The following is a 24,415-nucleotide window of genomic DNA, read 5'->3' on the forward strand; positions in this document are numbered from 1 at the left end:
TGACAAACTCTGTGATGCTCTCGCACATACTAAATGAAGGGCACTGTTCTTCTCCAACATTTTTTAACCAATCTCAACTGTTGAGCACCGCATACTGACAAACAGTACTCAATAACTGGTCAAAAGAGGCCTTTTGCAAGCTGCCAGTTCTGTAGGTGAATCACCTGTTCTTAGGATTCTTCCACTGAATATCAGTGTGGAGTTGGATTTTTGTATGAGTTGTTTCATCTGATTGTTCCTCTTAAGATTGTTCTTGACATGTATTCCTAGCTATTTTAATTTTGCTACTGTTTTTTGTTAGTGGTAGTCACTGTTTGATTACACCACGGACACTTTCTGTCCATTTATGTGAATTTTGTTACATTTATTTATGTTGGGAATTAACTGCCTGTCCCAGGACAGTGTTGATTCTTTCGCAGGTTTCCCTACATTTTGCTACAATTCTCTGATGCTGCATTTTTCCTATGCACAACAGCATCACCCAAGAGCAACCTCACTGAAATTATTTTCCATTTCAGTGACACATAATGCGAATAGTAATGGCACTGTCAGTACCTTGGGCTAGGTTCAAAGTTACTTCTACTGCTGGTGATTTCACCCTGTAAAGAATGAAGTGTTGAGTTGTGTCAGATAGGAAGTCGTTAGTAGTTACAAAGCTGGTGTTATATTCCATCTAAGTTTGTATTGTCTTTGCAAGATGATAGAATGTAATTTATTAAATGCTTTGTATATGTCAAGGAACATGGCATCAACATGGGCACCATTAACTACTATTATCTGGATAGATGAACAAAGTGAGCTGAGCTACAATAAATGTTTATTTGTGAAATCCATGTTGCTTCGTATAGAGATTTTTGTTCTTAAAAAATGTAGTATTGTGTAAGTGTGAAATTTGTTCTCTTATTGTACAACAGATTGATGTCAATGATATGAAGTTATAATTATGTGCTCATCCCCAGTTATCATTTTTGTAAAGCGTTATTGCTTGGAACTCTTAATTTGCTGTAGTGACCTACTATAAACTGCTGGTAAAATGGGAGCTAGATATTTACTGCATATATGTAGAATTATAGTGATATCCCATCAGGTCTAGTTGCCTTTTCTTTGCTAATGATTTAAGATGATTATTTATTCCTCAATTTCGTACCCCGTACAAGTAATTTTGGTGTTTGTGAAATGATTTCAAGTAGGAAAAGTTTTACAATCCTCATCAGTGTATCAATTTAAGAAGAACAGATCCAGTATTTAGACTTTATGCTATGCTAGTAGTGTGTAACAGGCTAGGAATTTGGGTTGGATGGGAAGCATGTTCGGATGGCCGAGGTGATTAAGGCAATCATTCGCATAAAGCTGGAGATATGGGTCCGAGTTTGGTCTGGTACAAATTTTCACTGCTTACTATTGACATATTTCAATCCCCAAATGTGGCTAATGTCATAGAGAACCTTTGAATAAGAATTTGTGTGGTCGCTGGATCACATATGGTGTTGTTCTCTGCAATGTATTTCATTCATCATTAGATGGGCTAAACAGAAATATTTTTGTACCTTTATTAGCTTCCCTTTTAACACCTATAATCATAGACATTATAATGGCTTCAGGGTCGTGCATTTCTTCCACTAAATTAATTGACTCAAACAGCAGAGTTCATTAATTAGCAGGATATCTGAGAGACTGCCTCAAGGATCGTTACCCAACTGCTTGAGGTAATTTCTATAAAATGCACTCAGATCCATCTCTAATAAGTTCCTTAGCAGCCTTCGTGTGTCACTCTTTCTATAGGTGGCAAGCTTCTGTCATCATGTCATGGTCAGGAACTGTACCTGTAGTATCCTCTAAGTTTTCTCTGAAGATTCTTCCACTAAAACTCGTGATGTAAAGATGTTGAGGATTGTTGCTAACTACTCCAATTGCTCTCTGAATTGTAATTTTTTTATATTTAAGTGCCTATCCATTGCTGTAATAAACAGTTTGTGACCTCCAATATTCTTACAAAAAACAGGAAAGTAGTGGTCCAGTGATGATTTCTTTAATTAGAAGCCTTACCTTAAGCCTTCAGTTTGAACTCTGGAAATGGTACAAACATTTAGCAGAAAATTACAGCTATGCCAGATAAATGTTGGACAGCTTTCGCAACTGGCAGGTGTTGAACATATGTCTTATCATTCTGTACTTAAGTTTGTGCAATTGAAACAATACCGTATTTTGTGTGTTCAGGCATTAATTCTTGCTGATAAAAATGTTGAGTATTGCTTGAAAAGAGAAAGAGTGTGGATGCTGAACTTGACCCAATTCTGTATTTTTAGTGTTGAAGATTGGTTTCAGCTTTATGGTGATTTAAATAGCCAGACCAACTTCCACTGGTCCATGGAAAACCCCCACATTGTGTAACAAATGCCTTTTATCAACAAAACAGTGAAACAATAACATAAAGTAAAACAGAGTTGGTACACTGTTTCTAGTAGCTGTATTATTGGCCAAATTTTATTTGAAGCCACTGTCAATACAGATGTTTGTCTCTAATTGTTCGGGAACGTAACACTCTGTTATAAGAGAAAGCAAGCCTGGAAGGAATTAAGTAATTTTGTACTGCAGTTGATGAAACAATACAGATAGGCCTGGAGACAGTGAATATTATGTGAGCAAAACAAGAGAACTCTTGACATTCCAAGCCAGGATTTTCTCTTCCACACAGACTATACACTGCTGTCATCAAGAGTGAAAACTATCTGAAGATCTCTAAGAAGAAAATTCTAAAGGGGGTAAGAAAGACTGCTCTTGATCTGTTTGAACTCTGGTTCAGACACTAGCGTCAGTTGCTGTGGCAGCTTGTGTATCTGTGATATTAAAGCCATTTTCTGGAGAAACAGAGAATTGGTCTCTATTTTGGGAGTAATTTCTGTATTCTGTTTGTGGTAATACTTCAGCTTCCACCTTTAACAAACGTGGCTTCCTCAGAGGAGACTCGGAGTACAAGTCAAAAAGCTCCTAACTAAAAGTGTGTGTAAAAACACAGTCAGCAGTAAGATAAAAAGAAAATGCACAGTTTTTTACACACACACACACACACACACACACACACATGCGGTTCAAACAATGGAAGATCCAGGATGGAATGTAATAATATTATGAAACGGAAAGTTGCTACTCACTATATAGTGGAGAGACTGAGTCGCATATAGGCACAAAAAAGATACGGTCACAAATAAAGCTTTCGGACAGTAAGGCCTTCATAAAAAATACACACATACACACACACACACACACACACACACACACACACGCACACGCACACACGACTGCAGTCTCTGGCAACTGAAACCACACTGCAGTCGTTTGTGTGTGTGTGTGTGTGTGTGTGTGTGTGTGTGTGTGTGTGTGTGTGTGTGTGTGTGTGTGTGTGTTCTATATTTGAAGAAGGCCTTACTGGCAGAAAGCTTTATTTGTGACAGTCTTTATGGTGTGCCTATCTGTGACTCATTATTTCTTAGAAGTTCATCACCCCATGGGCAGTGTTCTGCTTCATTGGAGATGATATATTTAATGGATATTTAATATTATTTCTTAGTTACACTTCATTGCTTGATTGTGGCCTGGAGTAAGACTATGATAAACTTCGTCTTGACATTGTGTAATTGTTGTTGTAAGGAAATAGGGTACTGCTACTCTAACTTCTCTTTAATAATATACAAAGACATTTTGTAAATAAAATCCATATTGTGCATAAACATGTACCGCACATCATCAACTGGATAACATCAAACTTTTGCCAAATCATAACATCCAGCATGAAACTTCAACGCAGAAGTCTGTAGAAAACAAGAATTTGACATCTTAAAAATGTTTCATGTGTCTCATCATCATCATATTATTGCCAAAGAATACATTTCAAAGTAGGCTGGCAATACTAGCAACTTCTGTATTCATGTTCACACAGGTAATTCTTCTTGTGAAGTTATTGTGAACAATATCCCATTTTGAAGATGCACGTTATCCCTCAGCAGGGTTTCCCACATGCAAATAAAATAACACATCCACACAATACTGGTACTTTCCTGCATGATAAATTATTTTATGGTTTTCTTTTGTGAGTCTCATTCGTTGGTAAGAATGCTTAAGACCATCTAGAGTGGTATGTAGCACCACAATAGGAAACGTGTAATAACATGACTAATAGGAATAGAAGCCACCCTCAATTCTCAGCTGGTTTGTAAAATGGGTCTAAAGTACTGACACCAAGCTATTAAATAACTGGTGAGCATGAACTACCCTGTGACAACCAACTTGTCAAGTCTGCACTGAACTTGCTGGTGCCATATTATCATCTGTTTCCTTTCTACCCATCTCTCTCACCATCCTTTCCCTTAACATCTTTTCTCTTTCATGATGCAAGTGGGAAAGCTCTTCATTTAAAAGATTTGCCTTGATTATTTGTAGTGTAGACCAACAGTCTGCTTCCATGTTTATTATATACATAAACTGATTAGCACATAATGATACAGGAGCGGAATGTTGAAGCAGTACGGGCTGCCAAGGATGAGCGGGTGCGGGAGATTCGCAATGCAGTGGAGCTAATGATAGCACGACTAGATGCACAGTTGAAAGCGAAGCTGTTGACTCTGGTAGGGCAGAAGTCACTGCTCACACAAGAAACTGAACAATTAGAATCATTGCTGCAAGAAGTGGAACATCAGCTTCATACCTGTTCCCGTTCAGAGCTTATCAGCTGTGCTCACAATCTTTCTTTCATGTTATATGCTGTGCGAAAAAAACCAGTTGCTAGTTTTGTCACAGCACCAGTGCCAGCAGACTTTCAGAGGTAAATATATTTGGATTGTCATTCTTAAAATAAATAGCTTTTATCAAGTTACTTTATGAATGAAATTTATACATGTTTTCACATATAATACGTATGAGAAGTTTGTGTAATAAAGTTGCTGAGATAAGCAGTTTTAAAATATTGTCTTAAGGAAGTGGGAACAACAGTTATTGATAATGAACTGTAGAGTGGTAACTACTTCATGAGAAGCATTAGACAATTTTGGCATTCAGCAGCTCAGGTAATGCAAAACACCTGTATAGAAGTGTATGTAAAGGTAAAAATTTACAAAGCTTATCTTGCAACTTAAATTTTGTTATACCTCATGCAGCCATTCCAAGACTATGCCATCAGAATTTCTTAACTCCTACTATTGAATTTGGTACTATAAAATCCTTTCCTCTCAGAATCTAGAGGAGCATGTGTGTGACCTGATAGTGTATTGTTTGTGGAGGTGAGGGCAGGCATATGCACTGTAAAGGTTTTACAACCACAAGGTAGGATTTCCATATTGTGCACCAAGCACAATGTAAACCCTTTGCACCTTTGCCTGCCATCTGAGAACAGTTAATGGACTCCTTGCAACATTCTATGTCATCCAGCACCATTGGTCAGGGACTAGACAGCCAGACTAAGGAATTACTGTCCAGTGTATAGGCTACCATTAACATCACAACACACATGGGTGTGTCTGGAATGATGCCATGACCAGGAAGGACGGACTGCTGGTGAATGGCATCAAATTGTGTTCAGTGATGCAGAATTACAATTCTGCGCTACCCCAGATGACCATTGTCCACGAGTATGGTGGCTACTTGGAGAGAGGCACAGTTGTGTTACTCTGGCATTGGATATGATTTCAAGTCACATTAGTAGTGCTAGAGCGAAATCTGATGCCACAAACAGTTAGTCACTGACATCCTTCATCCACATGGTTACCTCCCACGTGACAATATTGTGGTGCCATTTTTTAACAGGACAGTGCTAATTCACACATGGCAAATGTCTCAATAAACTGTCTGCGTGGTGTTGAGGTATTCCCATGACAAACCAGATTTCCAAATCTGTCCCTGATAGAACAAGTACGACCAGCTCTGACATCAACTCCGTCTTGGTGCCAGTTTCCAAGATATGAAGAACAGTGTACAATAGTATTGTGCTAGCTTGCCTCAGAAGATGGTACAACTACGTCATAATAACCTTCCCAACAGAATCACTCCATGCATCCAGGACAGACGGAAGGTGTAGCTCTCTCTCTCTCTCTCTCTCTCTCTCTCTCTCTCTAGCTAAGCACCTGTTGTTGTCTGATTATTTTTTTTAATTCTAGTTTTCGATTATCCTATCTCCTTGTGCCCCTTTCTCTGTTCGTCTCCTCCTCCTCCTCCTCCTCTTCCTCCTCCGGATAAGTTCAAGCATAGCAACCTGTAGAAATATTCGCTTCTAACTTAGCCAGTGCTGGTCCATAGTCTGGATACAAAAGGATGACAGAATATATGTAATTACGCACATTAGTCTTGTAAGCAACATTAAATGTACATTTTTTGAGTGAAAGGCTTATTACACTGTTACTAGTGCTGGCCTCATTATCTTCTAGTGTACATAAGTTTTTACTTTGTATACAGGTTTATATATTTTACTTCAGGTCTGAAATCCCCCCACCCCTCCCCTTCCCCCTTGCAGGTTCGTGTCCTCCCTTGGGCATGGGTGTGTGTGTGTGTGTGTGTGTGTGTGTGTGTGTGTGTTGTCCTTACCGTAAGTTAGTTTAAGTTAGATTAAGTAGTGTGCAAGCCTAGGGACTGCTGAACTCAACAGTTTGGTTCTTTAGGAACTTACCACCACTTATTATTACACCTGAAATAATAGTGATTTGATTGGATGTACCAAAGAACAAGACATTACAGTAGAGGAATACTTCTACACCTGTGATGTACATTACTACAGAGATTCTAGTTCTTAGCCTCGATTGTGCCGGGGAGCTACACATTTATTTTTTAAAAAAATGATGGCAATGTTGAATGAAATTTGTAAATAACATTTGGTTTTCCTTTTTGATTAACTAAGTAGGCTAACTGTATCAGTACTCGTACTTTCTCTACCAGTAGGACATTATGAAAATTGGATGAAACTTTGTAGATACATTTGGATTCTTAACTCTGAAGTTTTTTGTGAATTAAGTTATATATTTCTTCCAACACATCTGTAATTCTTTCTCAGCAAAATGTGGTAATTCATTTGTTCATTGCTACTGTGTGTCCACATATTGTCTATGTTACAAGCGAAATTTGATTTATTTAAGCTGTGGAGTCTGAGAGCATCCATATGTTCTTGGTATCTCATGTTAAAACTCCTACCAGTTTGGCCAGCAAAATATAAAATTTGGACCACACATGACGGTGTATTTTGTAAATAACAGATCTGTCATGTGCTTCATTTTTTAAAATTAAGTTATGAATCAGTTATCTTTTATTGCAATACTTGTGTAGAAACTAATCTGGACAATTTTAGCATGGAACAGCATTGCAGTTTGATACACCACCTTACCAGTGCGTGGTATGCAGATATACAGTAAACTCCGATTTATCCGAACCGATCAGGACTGTTGTTGATTCGGATAACGAAAATTTAAGATGAACTAAAGTCCTGTTTTCACAAGTGAAACACTCGGAATTGCGTCAGTGCCACAAAATATGATCGTAAAACTTGCGTAGGGTATGTAGAATGTTATTGATATGGTTGTGAACAAGCCTGCATGTTTTTGACTGAAGAAAATGTGTTGACATGTTAAAAAGGTGCCAAAGTATGATTGAAAACTCAAAGTTTATAAATGCTGAATAACAAAGCTAATTTATTTTGCGGTCTTACAGAAAAAATCTGCTGTATTTGGCAGCAGGAAATAACAGGAGTTTTAATGTTGTTACCTACTCTTTTGAATAAAAAAATAAACTACTGTACAAAATTATGAAACAAATCTAGAGATTACTCAAAGGAATGAAAACTTTGTCTAGAGGAACTTCAAAGTTATAAAAACAGAAAACTTTTAACTTAAGGACATTGAAGTTTTAGGACGTTTCATTAGAATTTAGTTTTTTGGTAAAACAGTCTGTCGTGGTTTTTCGGTTTTTGGCTTGAGAAACTTTTGTTGCAGCACTATATCTCCAACCTTGGAAACAAATGATTTCAGGATAAGTCGCCTCCTCCTGTTGGCTGATGTACTCCAGGGCAGTTTGGATCGCTTTGTAACTGACTGTGTGAGGAATCTTTTTCTCTGCTTCATCATCAGACACACATTCTTCTGATGCTTTTTGACTGGTTCCAATTTGGACGACTTCTTGTGCAGTCAAATCAAAAAAGTTGTTTTCCATCGACTCTTCAACATCTTCGAAGTTCGCGCTTCACAACCCAGTAGCTTCTCCAGTAAATTGACCAAAATTATGTCATTTTTGTTTTGTTGGCATTGTCTCCTTCCCACCACTGATGAGTTGCTTTATGATCTAAGAGTTTTTTCGAAGACCTAATGAGGGAAATGTGAGGAATTAGATTCCAAGCTTCAGCAATCCAATGAATGACACTTAAAACATAGATTTTTTTAAGAGCTTGCACAAAATCTTCTTCAGCATCAATCACACCAATTAAGTATTCCAGCAACTTGCGTCTGTAATGTTTTTTCATCGCCTCAAGAACACTTTGGTCCATTGGTTGACATAGAGACATGATGTTTGGTGGGAGAAACACAACTTTGATATCCCCATCTTGTAGATCATCTGGGTGAGAAGGAGTGTTGTCCACAAGAAGTAGTGCTTTTTGAGGAAGTTCATTTTCCTCAATATATTTTTGTGCAGCTGGAACAAACTCTGCGTGGAACCACTCTTTGAAGATGGCACCATTTATCAATTCCTTAGTCTGATTCATGTACCACAATGGCAAAGGTTTATCAGCTGGTTGCCATCTAAATGCTCCTGGTTTTTTGAATTTGCCAATTAAAGTAATGCGCAGTTTATGATTGCCAGTGGCATTGCTGCATGCGAGGACAGTAACTCTTTCTGTGCTTTTTTTTTATATCCAGACGCCGTTTTCTCTTGTTTAGAGGCAAGGGTTTTTGTTGACAACATTTTGTAATTGAAACCGGTTTCATCATAGTTGTTAACTTGATCATCATTATAACCTTCTTTGTCGACAACTGTGTGCAGTTTCTTCTTAAAATCAGCGATAGCTGCTTCATCCCCCGATAATGATTCACCGCTGATGGAAATTTTATGAATGCTGTGGCACTTCTTGAACCAATCCAGCCAGCCATCACTTCCAAGGAATTCTTGCTACTTTCCTTCAATCACCTCATAAAAAGTTATTGTTTTTTGACGAAGTCGAGGACCTGAAACTGGCACATCTCTGGCTCTTATATGTTCGTACCACAAAAATAAGGCCTCTTCTGAGGATGTGCACCTTTTCTCATTGTTTTTCGAGATTTTACTGCACTGCGTGACACTTCGATGGAACAAAATTTTTCAATTTCTGATCGATTTGTATTCCAATCAGTAACTGTATTCCTACCGATGTTCATATCTGCAGCAACTTTTGCGGGTGGCTCACCACCATCAATTCTCTACAAAGTGCGAAGCTTGCGTTCCAGCGAGATCATATTTGCTTTTTGTTTCGCACCCTTAGTCACGTTCAGCATTTTTTTTACCGACACTCGACTGATTCTTTTTGGTTTTTGGCCACTTTCATCTCTGGACATTTTAAAGCAAGTAGCACGAGCACAAAACATTAAATTGAAAACACGCAGATGCATGACGTGACAACACTCGGGATGCACTAGACAAAGTTTTTGTGGCAGCCATCGAATAAAAACATTTGATACATCTATCCCCTCCCCCCTGCCCTACCCAAGCCCATGCGGCAACACAACAGTGTGTTGTACGTTCACTGTTAAATTGTTAAATGCTCAGCTTCATCTGATGTACTGACAACAGGTGGAAAGTGTTTGAAATCGCACTCTTGTTGTCTGTTTAGACAGGGCTACATCATGCTGCATAGAGCAATACTGTACATACTGTACTTCCCAGAAGTTCCAGTAGATGGCAATAGCGTGAAACCACGCAATATGAATGAGAAAAACACTAAAACTTCAACTAACACATGCACGAATTGACAACACTCGGACTTTTTGACACACGCCAGTGCACTGATTAGCAGTAGACTGCTGAAAAACATCAACGAATACATGCCTCTAGATGCAGACAAGTTGAAACTTGTCAAGTGTCAGACTACCTAGCCAAAAGTGTAGCTGCATGATGCGTTAAACAGCTCCAGTGTGCGCCGCGAAAATCACGAAAATTCGTTCGGGTGAAGTGGATTTCGGATAAACGAGATTTGGATAAATGGGAGTGTACTGTATTTCACAGTCTTGTGTTTTGTGGATATAGAGCTATTTTTGTTATTTTGTTTTTAGTTTTGCTGTGAAACTGGTGATGCCATATCTATAACCATTGCTGTGAGCCATCAGTTGAATTGTTGTAATTTAGTTTTTGTAGTTTATCTTCCACATCCAATTGAATTATGTCCAATTATTGAGCATTGCCCTAGTTAATGCCGTATTTTATTACTGTGGATGACATGAAGCACTATTCATTGTGAGATCAGTTGCAGATTTTTCTGTGCATTTGAAATTTGTTTTCCATTGTATTTGACAATCTTTAATCTGCAGTGAATTTTATATTTTGTTGCAATTTGTTAAGGTCTTTAGCAAAACAATATGTTTCCCCTTCTCTTCCTTCAGATAAGTTATTCTCAACATATCATTTATAACATTTAACATTTTCTGCTCAATTGTACTTCAGCCTTGAAAAAAGATGTTTGTAAATGGTTTATGTAGATGTTGGGCAGCAAGCTAGCTAGGCAGCCCATTTATCACACACCTTCTTGCATCCAAAATTTGTTACTAAAGATTAAATAGTTTTGTGGTAGTACCAGTGTTAATATTTTTACAGATTCACAGATTTCTGCCAGACTAAGCTTTTTATATTTAAGCAGCTTATTTTTAATTAATGTGATCTTCCATTTACCAGTAAACCTGTATACAAGTCCACTGTATTGAAAGATGCGAATTCATTTCTGTTCGGAATGGGAATGTCATTAGTGCTTTTGGCCAGATCATAGCTGTTGTTTGCACATGAATTATCTTTAAATGTATGAGCCTTACTGATAATCTCTTGAAACTTTTTATTGATTTTGTAGAAAGCTCTCTTAGAGTTGACAATTGGGTGTATCAAAAAGTTGACTTTATAAATTTTGTGTTGTGATCACATTTTTTGAGCATTTATATTCTCAGTAGGAAAGGGAAGGGTAAACTGGCTGGGATGATAGCAAAATATTTAAGGGGGAGCGGGAGTACTTCTTTTTTTAGGCTAAGATCACTGCTCATCCAACATTGATTAAAATTAAGCTTAATGAGAAATTCAGACAGGCAGGTGCTAGAGATGTTAAATTATCATAAGAGTCTCATAACAGTACAGTGAAAAATAGTGTTTAGTGTGTCCCAAGATTCTCATAAAAGCACAGTGAAACATAATGTTAGTATATTGCATCAGAATATCAGGGAATTAAAAACCAAAGTAGATAAGCTTCATGTTTGTGTAGAAGATGTTGAAGTTCAGAGGATTTAGAAACTGAGGGTGGAATAGATGTATTATGCCTGTCTGAACATCATATAGTCACAGTATGGAAATGGTAAACCTAGGTGGATATAAGCTTGCAGCACACATAAGTAGAGAAACTATGGAGAAAAGAGGAGTTGCCATATATGTTAAAATCTTTCATAGTGTGAAAAATTTGGAAACCAAAAAATTTTGCATAGAGCAACATATACAGGGTGGTCCATTGATCGTGACCGGGCCAAATCTCTCACGAAATAAGCACCAAACGAAAGAACTACAAAGAACGAAACTTGTCTAACTTGAAGGGGAAACCAGATGGCGCTATGATTGGCCCGCTGCCATAGATCAAACGGATATCAACTGTGTTGTTTTAAATAGGAACCCCCATTTTTTATTACAATTTTGTGTAGTACGTAAAGAAATTTGAATGTTTTAGTTGGACCACTTTTTTTGCTTTGTGATAGATGTATGGCTATTGTGATCAAAATGCCCAATGGGCATGTGCTATGTATGCTGCTCAGTATCCTGGACGACGTCATCCAAGTGTCCGGACCGTTCGCCAGATAGTTACGTTATTTAAGGAAACAGGAAGTGTTCAGCCACATGTGAAACGTCAATCATGACCTGGAACAAATGATGATGCCCGATTAGGTGTTTTAGCTGCTGTCGCGGCTAATCCGCACATCAGTAGCAGACAAATTGTGCGAGAATCGGGAATCTGAAAAATGTCGGTGTTGAGAATGCTACATCAACATTAATTGCACCCGTACCATATTTCTATGCACCAGGAATTGCATGGTGACGACTTTGAATGTTGTGTACAGTTCTGCCACTGGGCACGAGAGAAATTACGGGACAGTGACAGATTTTTTGCAAGTGTTCTATTTAGCAACAAAGCGTCATTCATCAACAGTGGTAACGTAAACCGGCATGATATGCAATATTGGGCAATGGAAAATCCACGATGGCTGTGACAAATGGAACATTAGTGACCTTGGCGGGTTAATTTATGGTGCGGCATTATGGGAGGAAGGATAATTGGCCCCCATTTTAACGATGGCAATCTAAATGGTGCAATGTATGCTGATTTCCTACGTAATGTTATACCGATGTTACTGTACAAGATGTTTCACTGCATGACAGAATGGCGATGTACTTCCAACACAATGGATGTTAGGCACATAGCTTGCGTGCGGTTGAAGCGGTATTTGATAGCATATTTCATGACAGATGGATTGATCGTCGAAGCACTATACCATGGCCCACATGTTCACCGGATCTGACATCCCCGGATTTTTTTCTGTGGGGAAAGTAGAAGGATATTTGCTATCGTGATCCACTGACAAAACCTGACAACATGTGTCAGCGCATTTTCAATGCATGTGCGAACATTACGGAAGGCGAACGACTCGCTGTTTAGAGGTATGTCGTTACATGTATTGCCAATTGTGTTGAGGTTGACGGACATAATTTTGACCATTTATTGCATTAATGTGGTATTTACAGGTAATCACGCTGTAACAGCATGCGTCCTCAGAAATGATAAGTTCACGAAGGTACATGTATCACATTGGAACAACTGAAATAAAATGTTCAAACGTACGTACGTTCTGTATTTTAATTTAAAAAAACCCACCTGTTACCAACTGTTCATCTAAAATTGTGAGCCATATGTTTGTGACTATTACAGCACTATCTATCACAAAGCAAAAGGAAGTGGTCCAACTAAAACTTCCATATTTCTTTATGAACTAGACAAATATGTAATAAAAAATCGGGGTTCCTATTTAAAAAAACACAGTTGATATCCGTTTGACCTATGGCAGCGCCATATAGTGGGCCAACCATAGAGCCATCTGGTTTCCCCCTTCAAGCTAGACAAGTTTTGTTCTTTGCAGTTTTTTTGTTTGACGCTTATTTCGTGAGATATTTGGCCCGGTCGCGATCACTGGACCACCCTATAGAAGCATGTGTGTGTGAGCTTAAACTAAGTAATGGCACTTTTATAATTGTAGCTGTACAGGTTCCTATTGAGAAATTTTCGACTATTTTTGAAAAACTTGGATTCTTTGTTGTGCTGTCTGTTAGACAGAGAAAAGCAAATTATTGTTCTTGGGGATTTTAGAGTAGATTTTGTGAAAGAGACCGATAGAAAGCTTGACCCTGAAGTAGTACTTGGTTCTTTCAATTTGATGTCAGTTATTGATTTTCCTACTCAGGTGGTACAGTAAAGCAGCACACTGATAAGTAATGTTTTCCTAGACCAAGATAAATTTAATCAAATAAAACATTTCCTGTTAAGAATGGTCTGTCTGATCATGATGCACTGCTAGTTACAGTATATGGTATAGCTCATACAGTAATGCAAAACTGTCCTCCAAATTAGTGTGTTCAATTAACAATTTAACAATTGAAAATTTTAGGGAAAGCTTGCAACAGTTAGAATGGGGCAAGGTGTACAGGGAACCTGATGCTAATTTAAAATTTATCCTGTTTCATGATACCTTTGTGAGTACATTTGAAAACAGTTTCCCTAAGAAAACAGTGAAATATAATTATAAGAAACCATGTAAAAAGCCATGGCTTATTAAAGGGATAAAAATATCTTGTACACAGAAAAGGGAAATGTATTCTTACAGCTTGGAAGATGAATGATCCTGAAACAGTGAATCGTTACAAAAACTACTGCTCTGTATTAAGAAAAGTTATTAAAAAGTCCAGAAGTATGGGCATTATGTCTGAGATTAGCACATCTGATAATGAAATTAAAACAATTTGGAATATTATTAAAGGGGAAATGGGGCAACAGAGAGCACAGGAAGGCTGTATTTCCACCAAACTCAGTGAAAAGTTTAACAAGAAGTCAGAAAGTGAAAACATTTTTAATAATAATTTTTAAGTGTTATAGAGAAAATAGGATCCAGCTACTTATTATGAAATACAAGGCAGTATATGGAACAGGCAATACCTATGCAGTTGGACAAAATTGACATTCAACCCACCTCTCCTACTGAAGTAGGAAAATAGTAAATTCACTTAAAAGCAAAAGCTCACATGGAATTGATTGCATTTCCAAGAGAATACTCAAAGATTGTTCCCAACAAATAAGCAGGATTCGCAGCCACATATGTAGTAGCTCACTGAAACAGGGCATTTTTTCAGATAGACTGAAATATGCTATCGTTAAAACCATTGCATAAAAAAGGGGATAGGTCTGATGCTAACAACTATTGCCCAATCTCACTTCTGACAGCCTCATCCAAAATTCTTGAAAAAGTAATGTATTAAAGAGGAGCATCATGTATTTATAAAAATGAAGTACTAACAAAATGTCAGTTCGGTTTTTCAGAAAGCCTTTTCAACAGAAAATGCTATATATGGCTTTCACTGATCAAATATTAAATGCATTGAATAACCAAACATCATCCATTGGTATTTTTGTTATCTCTCAAAGGCTTTTGATTGCATGAATCATGACATTCTTCTAGATAAGCGTAAGTATTATGGTATGAGCGGGACAGTGCACAAATGGTTTAATTCATATTAAACTGGAAGAATGCAGAAGGTTGAAATTAACAGTACAGTACAGTACAGTACAGTACATCTGTCTGCTAAAATCAGCAGAGTCCTCTAACTGTGGAGGTATCAAGAATGGTTCCCACAGGGTTCAGTCTTGGGACCCTTATTGTTCCTAATATAAACATTAATGACTTGCCACTTTATATTTATGAAGATGCAAAGCTAGTTCTTTTTGCTGATGATACAAATATAGTAATCACACCCAGCAAACAAGAATCATCGGAGGAAATTGCAAATAATGTCTTTCAGAAACTTAAGTGGTTCTCTGCAAATGGACTCTCACTTAATTTGGAGAAAAATGCAGTTTATACAATTCTGTACAATTAATGGCATAACACCATTGATAAATATAAACTATGAGCAGAAGTCCGTAAGGCAGAATATTCAAAACTTTGGCACAGAAAGGGATGAATTATGCTTCCACAAAAATCTTTGGCCATTTGCCAAATAGTATTAAAAGTGTGACAAATAGCCAACCAACATTTAAAAGCAAATTAAAAGAATTTCTGAATGACAACTCCTTCTACTCAATAGATGAATTTTTAGATATGAAGTAGGAACTGGAAAAAAAAAAAAAAATTATTTGTGTAAAGGAAACTTATGTTAAAGTGGCACGTTCCATATCATTATGAAATATAATATTCATGATCTGTGGAACAAGGTTTAATGTATGTATGTCTTTATTTATTTGTATTTACTTGAGGAAAAAAGGAAGTTACATTCTGGAATCTCTTTTTTTTAAGTTTTGCCTATTATTTTTTGGGTAAGAATTAATTTCTGTGATATTGTTATTTTGGAAGAAAATAAAGAACTAGTGTTTTATTTAGTGTCTTCATTACTACATAGCTTCCTTTACTGCCTTTTGTTAGTATTGCTTGATTTGGCTGAAATTCTGCCTTAACACTTTCAATTTTCATGTTTCTGAACGATTTTCATGTTTCTGAACGATTTTCATTTATTTTATTATGTAGTGCAGAATTCCCCATTATTTACTTTAGCTACATCACATGTAATTTCAGTTCTAATACTTACAACTTTAATATTATATTTGCATGCTTTAGGTTGTGTTATGTTTTAGGCCCTTGTTTAACAAATTTAGTTCAATATCACTAGAATTAATGTTTATGGAATTTATAATTGTATCAGAGAAACATTGCTTAATGGATGATGGATTATCTGTTTTCCCCACTTGCAATTAGAGTTGTGCGTAACAAAAGCACGAATTACATCAAAGATACACATGAAGTGCACACAGCTTAGGACGTTACTTACATAATTTCAAATGAAACATGCAAATTTGTCTGAGAATTTCTTTCCACTTGTACTGAGCTCTTATTTCACACGGTAATCAGTAAGCGTGCTTTTTACATTTGTTGTGTGGCTGTAATGTTGTTCCTAATGTTCACTTTGATGTATTATGCAATCACTTTTTTTGCTATTCATTTGTTGTTAAATACAGTTACTAGGATTGCTGTTGTCAATAGAAATTCGAACTTTTATGTTATGCACAGTTCTGTTTACGTGGTGGGTTAACAGTGTCATTATTTTATACATTTTGATTTCAGAACTTCACAGTTTTTATTTTTTTAAGTGTCACTGAGGGGAAAAACTTTAGTCAGTAACACTTTTTGAATGATTTATTTATTTCACCAAGTTTTGGGCCTGGGCCCTTCATCAGACAGCAAAAAGGATTTCTCGTATAAATGTCACACTATTAAACTTCCTGGCAGATTAAAACTGTGTGCCGGACCAATACTTGAACTCAGGACCTTTGTCTCTCATGGGCAAGTGCTCTAACCATCTGAGCTACCCAAGCACGTCTCAGACCCCGTCCTCACAGCTGCATTTCTGCTAGTACCTCGTCTCCTACCATCCAAACTTCACAGAAGCTCTCCTGCGAACCTGTCACATTATTGTTCTATAATATAACATACTATTTATGATTTTCTTGTTTACAAAAGCTTTTACATTTTATACAAAGTCTTTACATTTTTGTACTTAGGGAAAAGTTTTTATTTATACATTGCAGCATAAGGGTCAGTGTGTGACATGTTGAACATGACCTAGATTAAAGACAGATTGGCAGGCACGTGTGTTTAGATCTAATGTCATGTCAGTTGATGATTTGAGCTGAAGGAATTCCTTAGAGGGCAGTGCTATTTGTTCAGGGTATTTTAGTCCATTCAGAGAGCAGTGAAGGGCAGAAAACGGCAACTGTGTTTGTTATTTGTTTAGAGAAATTGTCCACTTAAAACAATCCTGCAGAATTAATTGTTTCATGCATTATGAAACAGGTTTTCTTTTAGAGGTAATTAATACACAGTTATCTCGTGCTGTATAAACTGACTTTCCTGCAGAATACGTAATCATAATGCTATGGGATTATGGAAGTGATATAACTAAAGCTAATTTTGCTTTTGTATCATTGCATTTTTTATTTACAGTGACGTGTACAAAGGCTATTTACTTAAAAAAAACTTCAGGATTCTGTCCTAAGGAGCTTAGATCTAAAGATAAAGTGAGAAATAGTAAGCTTCTTTGTGGTGAGTACTCTTCAGTAATCTTTTATTTCTCTAATATAGTTGCTTGAAATTGCAGTGAAATTGTTCCGGGGTATGATAGCAGCACCTTTGTCATGCGACAATTCACCCAACTGCAACACAAGGCAGATCCTGTGTATTCATCCCCTCTCCATGTCAATGGATTGTGTTGGAGATTAAAAGTGTATCCAGATGGAAATGGTGTTGTTCGTGGGAATTACCTGTCAGTTTTTCTTGAACTCAGTGCTGGGCTGCCCGAGACATCAAAGTGAGTGATCTGTGATTTCATTGTTATTGTAATAATTCTTCAAAGTACTTATTAATTTTGTAATTTTCAAGTTAGTTATTTACATGAACAGTAAAACTGTTCGAAGAAACATGTAAATATCAATGTTGTCTTAAGAAAAAATTTAATTGAGACATGCAAATTTTATGGAACCATCCACAGGACAGAAAAAGACAGGCTCACAAGGCAATATTAAAGATAGCAAAGACTAGCAAAAACAAGACAAAATGGATCACGGAAGCAGAAGACGACGTCAGTGATGTGGAATTCATACAAGATAATGTAGGCTATAGAGAACAGTTCAGAAACAACATAGAAAAATACACTTGAACAAAAACAGACAAAAAAATAGAACAGAATATAAACAGACAGAAGAAAATGAGAGAACAGATCAAATGTATGAAGAAAATTTGGGAAAAATGGAGCAGAAAGAAAAAATAATCATGACTTCTCAAGTATGTGGTATTAAACATACTAAAATGCCTTAGCAAGAAGTCATGATCACTGGCATACTAATTGATTCCTGTACCATCCAGATACCGTTTGTAGGTATCTCACAAGGCTTGAAGCCATCCCCTGTAGTGTATATTCATGCTTATCATTCCTTGACATTATTATATTCCTTTTTGTCGTCCCTTGCAGCATCACATCCCAAATGAAACCCTGCTCCATCCAGTGGCGGATACATATTGGGGGGGAGGGGGGGCAGCATTACCACTCTCGCTGCCCATGCCGGTCAGCCCGCATGCTATTTGTTTGTTTCTTTCGTCAGTTGACTAGACTGAATTGAGTTATCAAGTAGTTGTAATTTGCCATGTAGCACGCGCATCTGCGTCATCGTATTTTATACATTTCTGTCTGGCACATACATAGCTAGCACATACATACGAGAAAAGTCACAGCCATTCTAGTGATCTCAATATGTTATTCTGTCTGGCATTTGTTCGAGAAAAGTTGCGAATATTCTACTGTTTTCTTGTACAGAAAACCTTTGAAACGTAGCATTATAAATACGGGCTATTTGCCAAATAGGAAGCTAGTTTACATTCAGAAGCAGAAGTTTTAGGACTGAAGAATGAATAAGTAAAAAGTCCTAGTTGTAGCAAGTGCAAGTGTGAAGATTAATCAAGAGTGAGAGTGATCAGTTGATTGTGAAGTATTAATATGAGGGTTGACTGAAAAGTAATGCCTCCACCTTAATAACTCTTCAACTGTTGGCAGCATTGGTATATGGCAGGTACTGGCTTGTTCTGTAGCCTCTTCTCTTAGGCAGTTTATGGTGCTTGTGTTGATATGAGTACTGTGCGTCGTTGGGCGAGTTAGTTCAAAGATGTTAGGGTGGGAACATTAGACTTGCGTGACAGAGTTTGCCGTCCTGTGACAGCAACCACCAAGTTTCACAAGCAAAATGTTGACAGATCGATTCAGGACGATTGTCGTATCACTCAGAGAGAAATTGCAAGCACAATCGGCATTTCACAAGAACATGTGGGTCACATTATTGCTTAGCTTGGCTATCAGGACATCTGTGCATGATGGTTACCCCGGATGCTGACTCCTGAAATGAAAGCGCACAGACTGGAAATTTGCAAGGAACTCCTCTCACATTATGAGAATGAAGGTGATGCCTTTCTCCATTCAATTGTGACAAGAGACGAAACGTGGGTCGACCATTATGACCCACAGACAAAACATCAGTCTATGGAATATTTACACAATGACTCGCCCCAGAAAAAGAAATTAAAGACGCAGACCTCAGCTAAAAAAACCATGGCCACAGTGTTCTGGGACACAGATGGTGTTATCAAAGTTGATTTCCTTGATCGTGGAACAACAATAAATTCAGAGCGTTACATCACAATGCTGCAAACTCTGAAATGACGGCTAACAAGGGTCCGAAAGGAAAAAGGAAATATTTTCCTGTAGCATGACAATGCCAAACCACACACTTCATGTGCCACCACAGCAGAAATTCAAAGACTGAATCTCACCAACGTACAGCATCCTCCATACAGTCCACATTTAGTACCGTCTAACTTCCATCTGTTCCAGATAATGAAAGACGATCTGTGGGGACATCATTATGCTTCTGATGAAGACATTGAGAGAACTGTGAGATTGTGGTTGTGGAAACAATGTGACTTCTTCCGTGATGGCTTCAGAAAACTTATTCATTGTTGGCAGAAATGTATCGAATTGGCTGGTGATTATGTGGAAAAGTGAATATTGGTAATTAAAGATCACATTCTAAGGATTATTTGTGCATTTGATGTATTAAAATATTCTCATCCAAACCCAATTAACAAAGGTGGAGGCATTACCTTTCATTCAACCCTCGTAATTCATAGTAATTTCTCAGTAAAAATATTGTTAAGAGACTTGTAACAGTATTTTTACTAGTAATGTAAAGATAGTTTCCCATACCTAACTCGTAATAAGAGTTAGGGATGGGAAAACTAGGGATGCTTATGTCTCTGGTAATAGTGACTTTCGAGAAGATTCCTAAAAAACGCAGTCTCGACAATGGAGGAGGATAGACTTAATGGCTTAGCTCTGTAGAACTCTCAACCTGATGTTGTTTGTCCTATTGATAATGTAATTAACCAATTTGCCAAGAAGATAGGCACATAGAATTCATCATTTAAGGAACAGAACCACAACTGTAACTTTTTTTATATCATAAGATGGCACTGTCTTGTATATGTGTGTAATCAGTTTAAATAAAACTTTCTTATACTTTGCATGTGACTTGATTATTTTTTATTACGGTAAAAGCAGAGGTAGCTCAAGATATCTTTAGTGCCCCTCTTTGAGGTTTTTCTGTATCCACTACTGGCTCCATCTGTCTCATTCCTCCCCTTCCCCTCCTGTCTCAGGATGCCTTGCTGGATTCATCACAAACGTACTTTTTCTTATCCACGTAGCAAAAACACTTTGCCAGTGCATCAAGTATTTATCATAGTGACAAGAAATGAGAAACTGACTAAACAAGAATTTTTTATTATTGCTGTGATGTGAAAATGACAATCAAGAATAGTTTCTTTTTATTTATTTCAGCCCATGATGGTATGTGTAACAAAGTGTTTTCAGTAAGATTCCATTGTATGTGGTGAAGCTAGGTGATACCCCAACATTAACTTTTTTCAAACATTTAACATACAGTTCATAACTTGTACCTGATTAACTTCGTTTGACCATGGCAGTTGTTCAATCCACATGAAAATGAAACAGACGCAATGGAATCAGTTCTTATGAAAGTATATTAGTGTCATTACTGATAAAATTGCTAAACTTAATACGATTTTAAGTGGTAAATTACGAATCCCAGTGTCAACAGTTTTGTGATATTGATCACACTAGAAAACAGCTCTACATCCTTTGGACATTATTACTGATTACGAATCCCAGTGTCAGCAATTTTGTGATATTGATCACACTAGAAAACAGCTCTACATCCTTTGGACATTATTACTGGCTGGACAGGGGATGTTGTTACAATCTTTGCTTTCTAATCTGTGATCAGTTTAGTATTTGAAATTCTGATTTATTTCTTGAATTGTACAAAGATTGAAGGAAATGTTGGAATACTTATACAGTCTTTTCTCTATTATTACACTCTGTTCGGGAGGGAGGGAGGGAGGGACCATATTCTGCCAATGCTATGATACTTGTAGCTGCAGGGGCTACCCGAGGTTGCCACACCTTCACTTCACCACCACAATGCTTTCCACTTGCAGTGTGTTTGGTTTCAGGAAGCTTGCTGTCATGTGTGATTGTTACACACTGTGATTTAATTTGTTGTCATTTTTGCTGTTGCAGGAGTTCTTTTATATTATTTGTTATTGTTATTTGTTGTATGGTACTGAACAATGTCAGAAAGAAGTTTCAGGTCATTTTAAGTTATGAGTGGAAATGTTACGTGTCATTCATCAGGGGTTGCCATATGTTCCTACTCTGAGACTGAAAAACCTCATGGTGGTGCACTGCTTCCCATTAACTATGTAGTCAATAGAACTGCAGCAGCTCTGAAAGCAAACACACTGTTGTGAAGATTGGCAAGGAAATGTTAGAGAAGAAGAAGAAAACTGGAAGAACATTGAAGCTTGACGCTTAAGTAAAAAGACGGTTGTATGGCTAAGCGGATTATCAATATAGATTCATTTATTTAGCATACAATTCGTTATCATGTTTATGATTACTCTGACACAAAGGAAAATACTCAGCATCAGGGAAGTCACTCATAGTATTGCACAACCTAAGATTTCACCACAGACATTTGTGGCCATAAGATGTTGATGTAAAGGTAGGATGTAGCTGTATGGTAGTGCCAATTTTTAATGCAGATCTGTGGTCTGAATATCGATGAAGTGGTGTGGCTTGAAGAGACGTGTGTCAATTGTGGTCATGTTGTCAAGCAGGGTTGGACAGGTGAAACAAGTAAATGAGCAATGGCAATGCCTCCAGGCAAGGAGTACAGACATATTCTCCAGCATGCAATGCAGGCACCACAGAAAGTTCTCTCTTGAACGATCTTCAGCTTCTTAAATCAGGGGAAACAGAAGATTATCATGAATAGCTGAGCCCCATTACATTTACAAAGTAGTTTGTAGAAGCACTAATTCATAATCTGGGAAAACCGTCAAAAACTGTTCTACATAATTTTCCTTACTATTCAGTAGTTGTTGAAAAAGCACTTACCATGGTAAAGTGAAAGGAGGAAATGATTGGCTGCAACATCGTAATGTTGACATATGTGGTTACATTTGAAAGGTGGAGCTTACGTAAAGAATTTCTCTCCATAAAACTCAGTTCCCCATGTTTGAAACTTACAAGCTGGCGCAAACATATGGGTACACTCTCATTAGGGTGCAACCAACTCAACAGAGTTACAGAGCTAATATGGGCATAAATTAAAATGTTATGTTGCCAGGAATAATAATAATAAATTTACCCTTTCTGCAGTCTAAGAACTCCAAACTGAAACTGATAGGAACATCATCTCTGAAGACGGAAAGAAGGCTGACAAATATATGTATAGCGTCAGTGGAGGACATGATTATTTCATTAAGTAACAACAGTGACAGTTCCAGCGATACCTCAAGCACCTCTCATAGTGCCGTGAGTGGTATTTACCACAATGGAAGTGTAGTCTAGGTAGATGCAGCTGTATGTTTGAAGTATGCAATTTACAGTAGTAATTAGCTACATAACAAAATTATGTTTTTGTCAAACAGTGGAAAATCCTGGACGGAATGTAACAATATCATGAAAAGGAAAGTTGCTACTCACCATATAGCTGAGATGCTGAGTCGCTGATAGGCACAACAAAATGCAAACACAGCTCATACAGACATGACTGTGGTCCTCTGGCTATTTTTGACTAAGGGCTTGTTGGCCGAAAGGTTATATTGTGACAGTCTTTTTGTTGTGCCTCTCTGTGATTCAGCATCTCCGCTCTATGGTGAGTAGCAACTTTCCTTTTGATTATTGTGTTTTTGTAATTTATTTACATTTTTATAAGCTGCCTTTATGAACAACTAACTCTAAATGAAGTTCCTCTCAGGAATTCAGTCTCTCTCTCTCTCTCTCTCTCTCTCTCTCTCTCTCTCTCTGTCTCTGTCTCTGTCTCTGTCTCTGTCTCTCTCTCTCTCTCTCTCTCTCTCTCTCTCTCTCTCTCACACACACACACACACACACACACACACACACACACACACACACTAAATATTACAAAATAATTGGATAGATAAAAAATCTACTCCCCAAGCAGCGGCAGAACATTCACATGAAAGGAGGTTATAATTAGCCAAGTTTTCAGAGCCAGTGACTCCTCCTTCAAGCTGAAGGGTTGAAGGGAAGGATGAAGGGTGAAGGAAAAGGACTGGAGAGGTCTAGGAAAAGGGGTAGATTTTGGGAAAGTCATCCAGAACCATGGGCCAGGGGAGACTTAACGTATGGGATGAGAAGGAAAGACTGATTGTTGGGGACTGCATCAGATGAGATTTGAAAACCTGAGAGTTTAAAGGCGGAAGACAGGTAATATGCAAGACAGAGATTACTGCTTAAACATCATGCATCCATAAACAAGAGTGGAAAGGTAAGTGCATTGTATATAATAGATGTGGGAGGGGGTGGTGAAAAATAGATGGGTAAGACAATGAAAGATGGAGGAAACTAAAATGGAGTGATGAAAGGAGTAGTTACTGTGAAGATATGCTGAGACAGAATTAATTAATGTAGATTAAGGCCAAGTGGGTGGCAAGAACCTAGGACATGTTTTAGTGCTAGTTCCCACATGTGGAGTTCTGAGAAACTGGTGTCTGGAGGAAGAATCCAGATGGCGCCTGTGGTGAAACAGGCAATGAGGTCATGATTGTCATGTTGTAGAGCATGCTCTGCCACAGGATGTTGTGTGTTGCCATTATACACACTGTGCCTATGCCCATTCATCCTAATTGACAATTTGGTGGCAGTCATGCTGGCGTAAAAGGCAGAACAGTGTTTACATAACAGATGGTATATGAAGTGTCGTTTCACA

The 24,415-nt window shown here is 37.6% G+C and overlaps 1 protein-coding gene across 1 annotated transcript in view; it reads left to right on the top strand.

The window, feature by feature from the left end:
- LOC126486396 (E3 ubiquitin-protein ligase TRIM37-like) overlaps window positions 1-24,415 on the top strand; it is a 305,290-nt gene that overhangs the window by 72,751 nt on the left and 208,124 nt on the right. The window contains 2 exon segments of the mRNA XM_050108945.1: window positions 4,503-4,819; window positions 17,650-17,859. Of these exon segments, the coding sequence (XP_049964902.1) occupies window positions 4,503-4,819; window positions 17,650-17,859 (527 nt within the window).

This window comes from Schistocerca serialis, chromosome 1 (genome assembly GCF_023864345.2).
Source record: "Schistocerca serialis cubense isolate TAMUIC-IGC-003099 chromosome 1, iqSchSeri2.2, whole genome shotgun sequence".
NCBI classification, from domain to species: Eukaryota; Metazoa; Arthropoda; class Insecta; order Orthoptera; family Acrididae; genus Schistocerca; species Schistocerca serialis.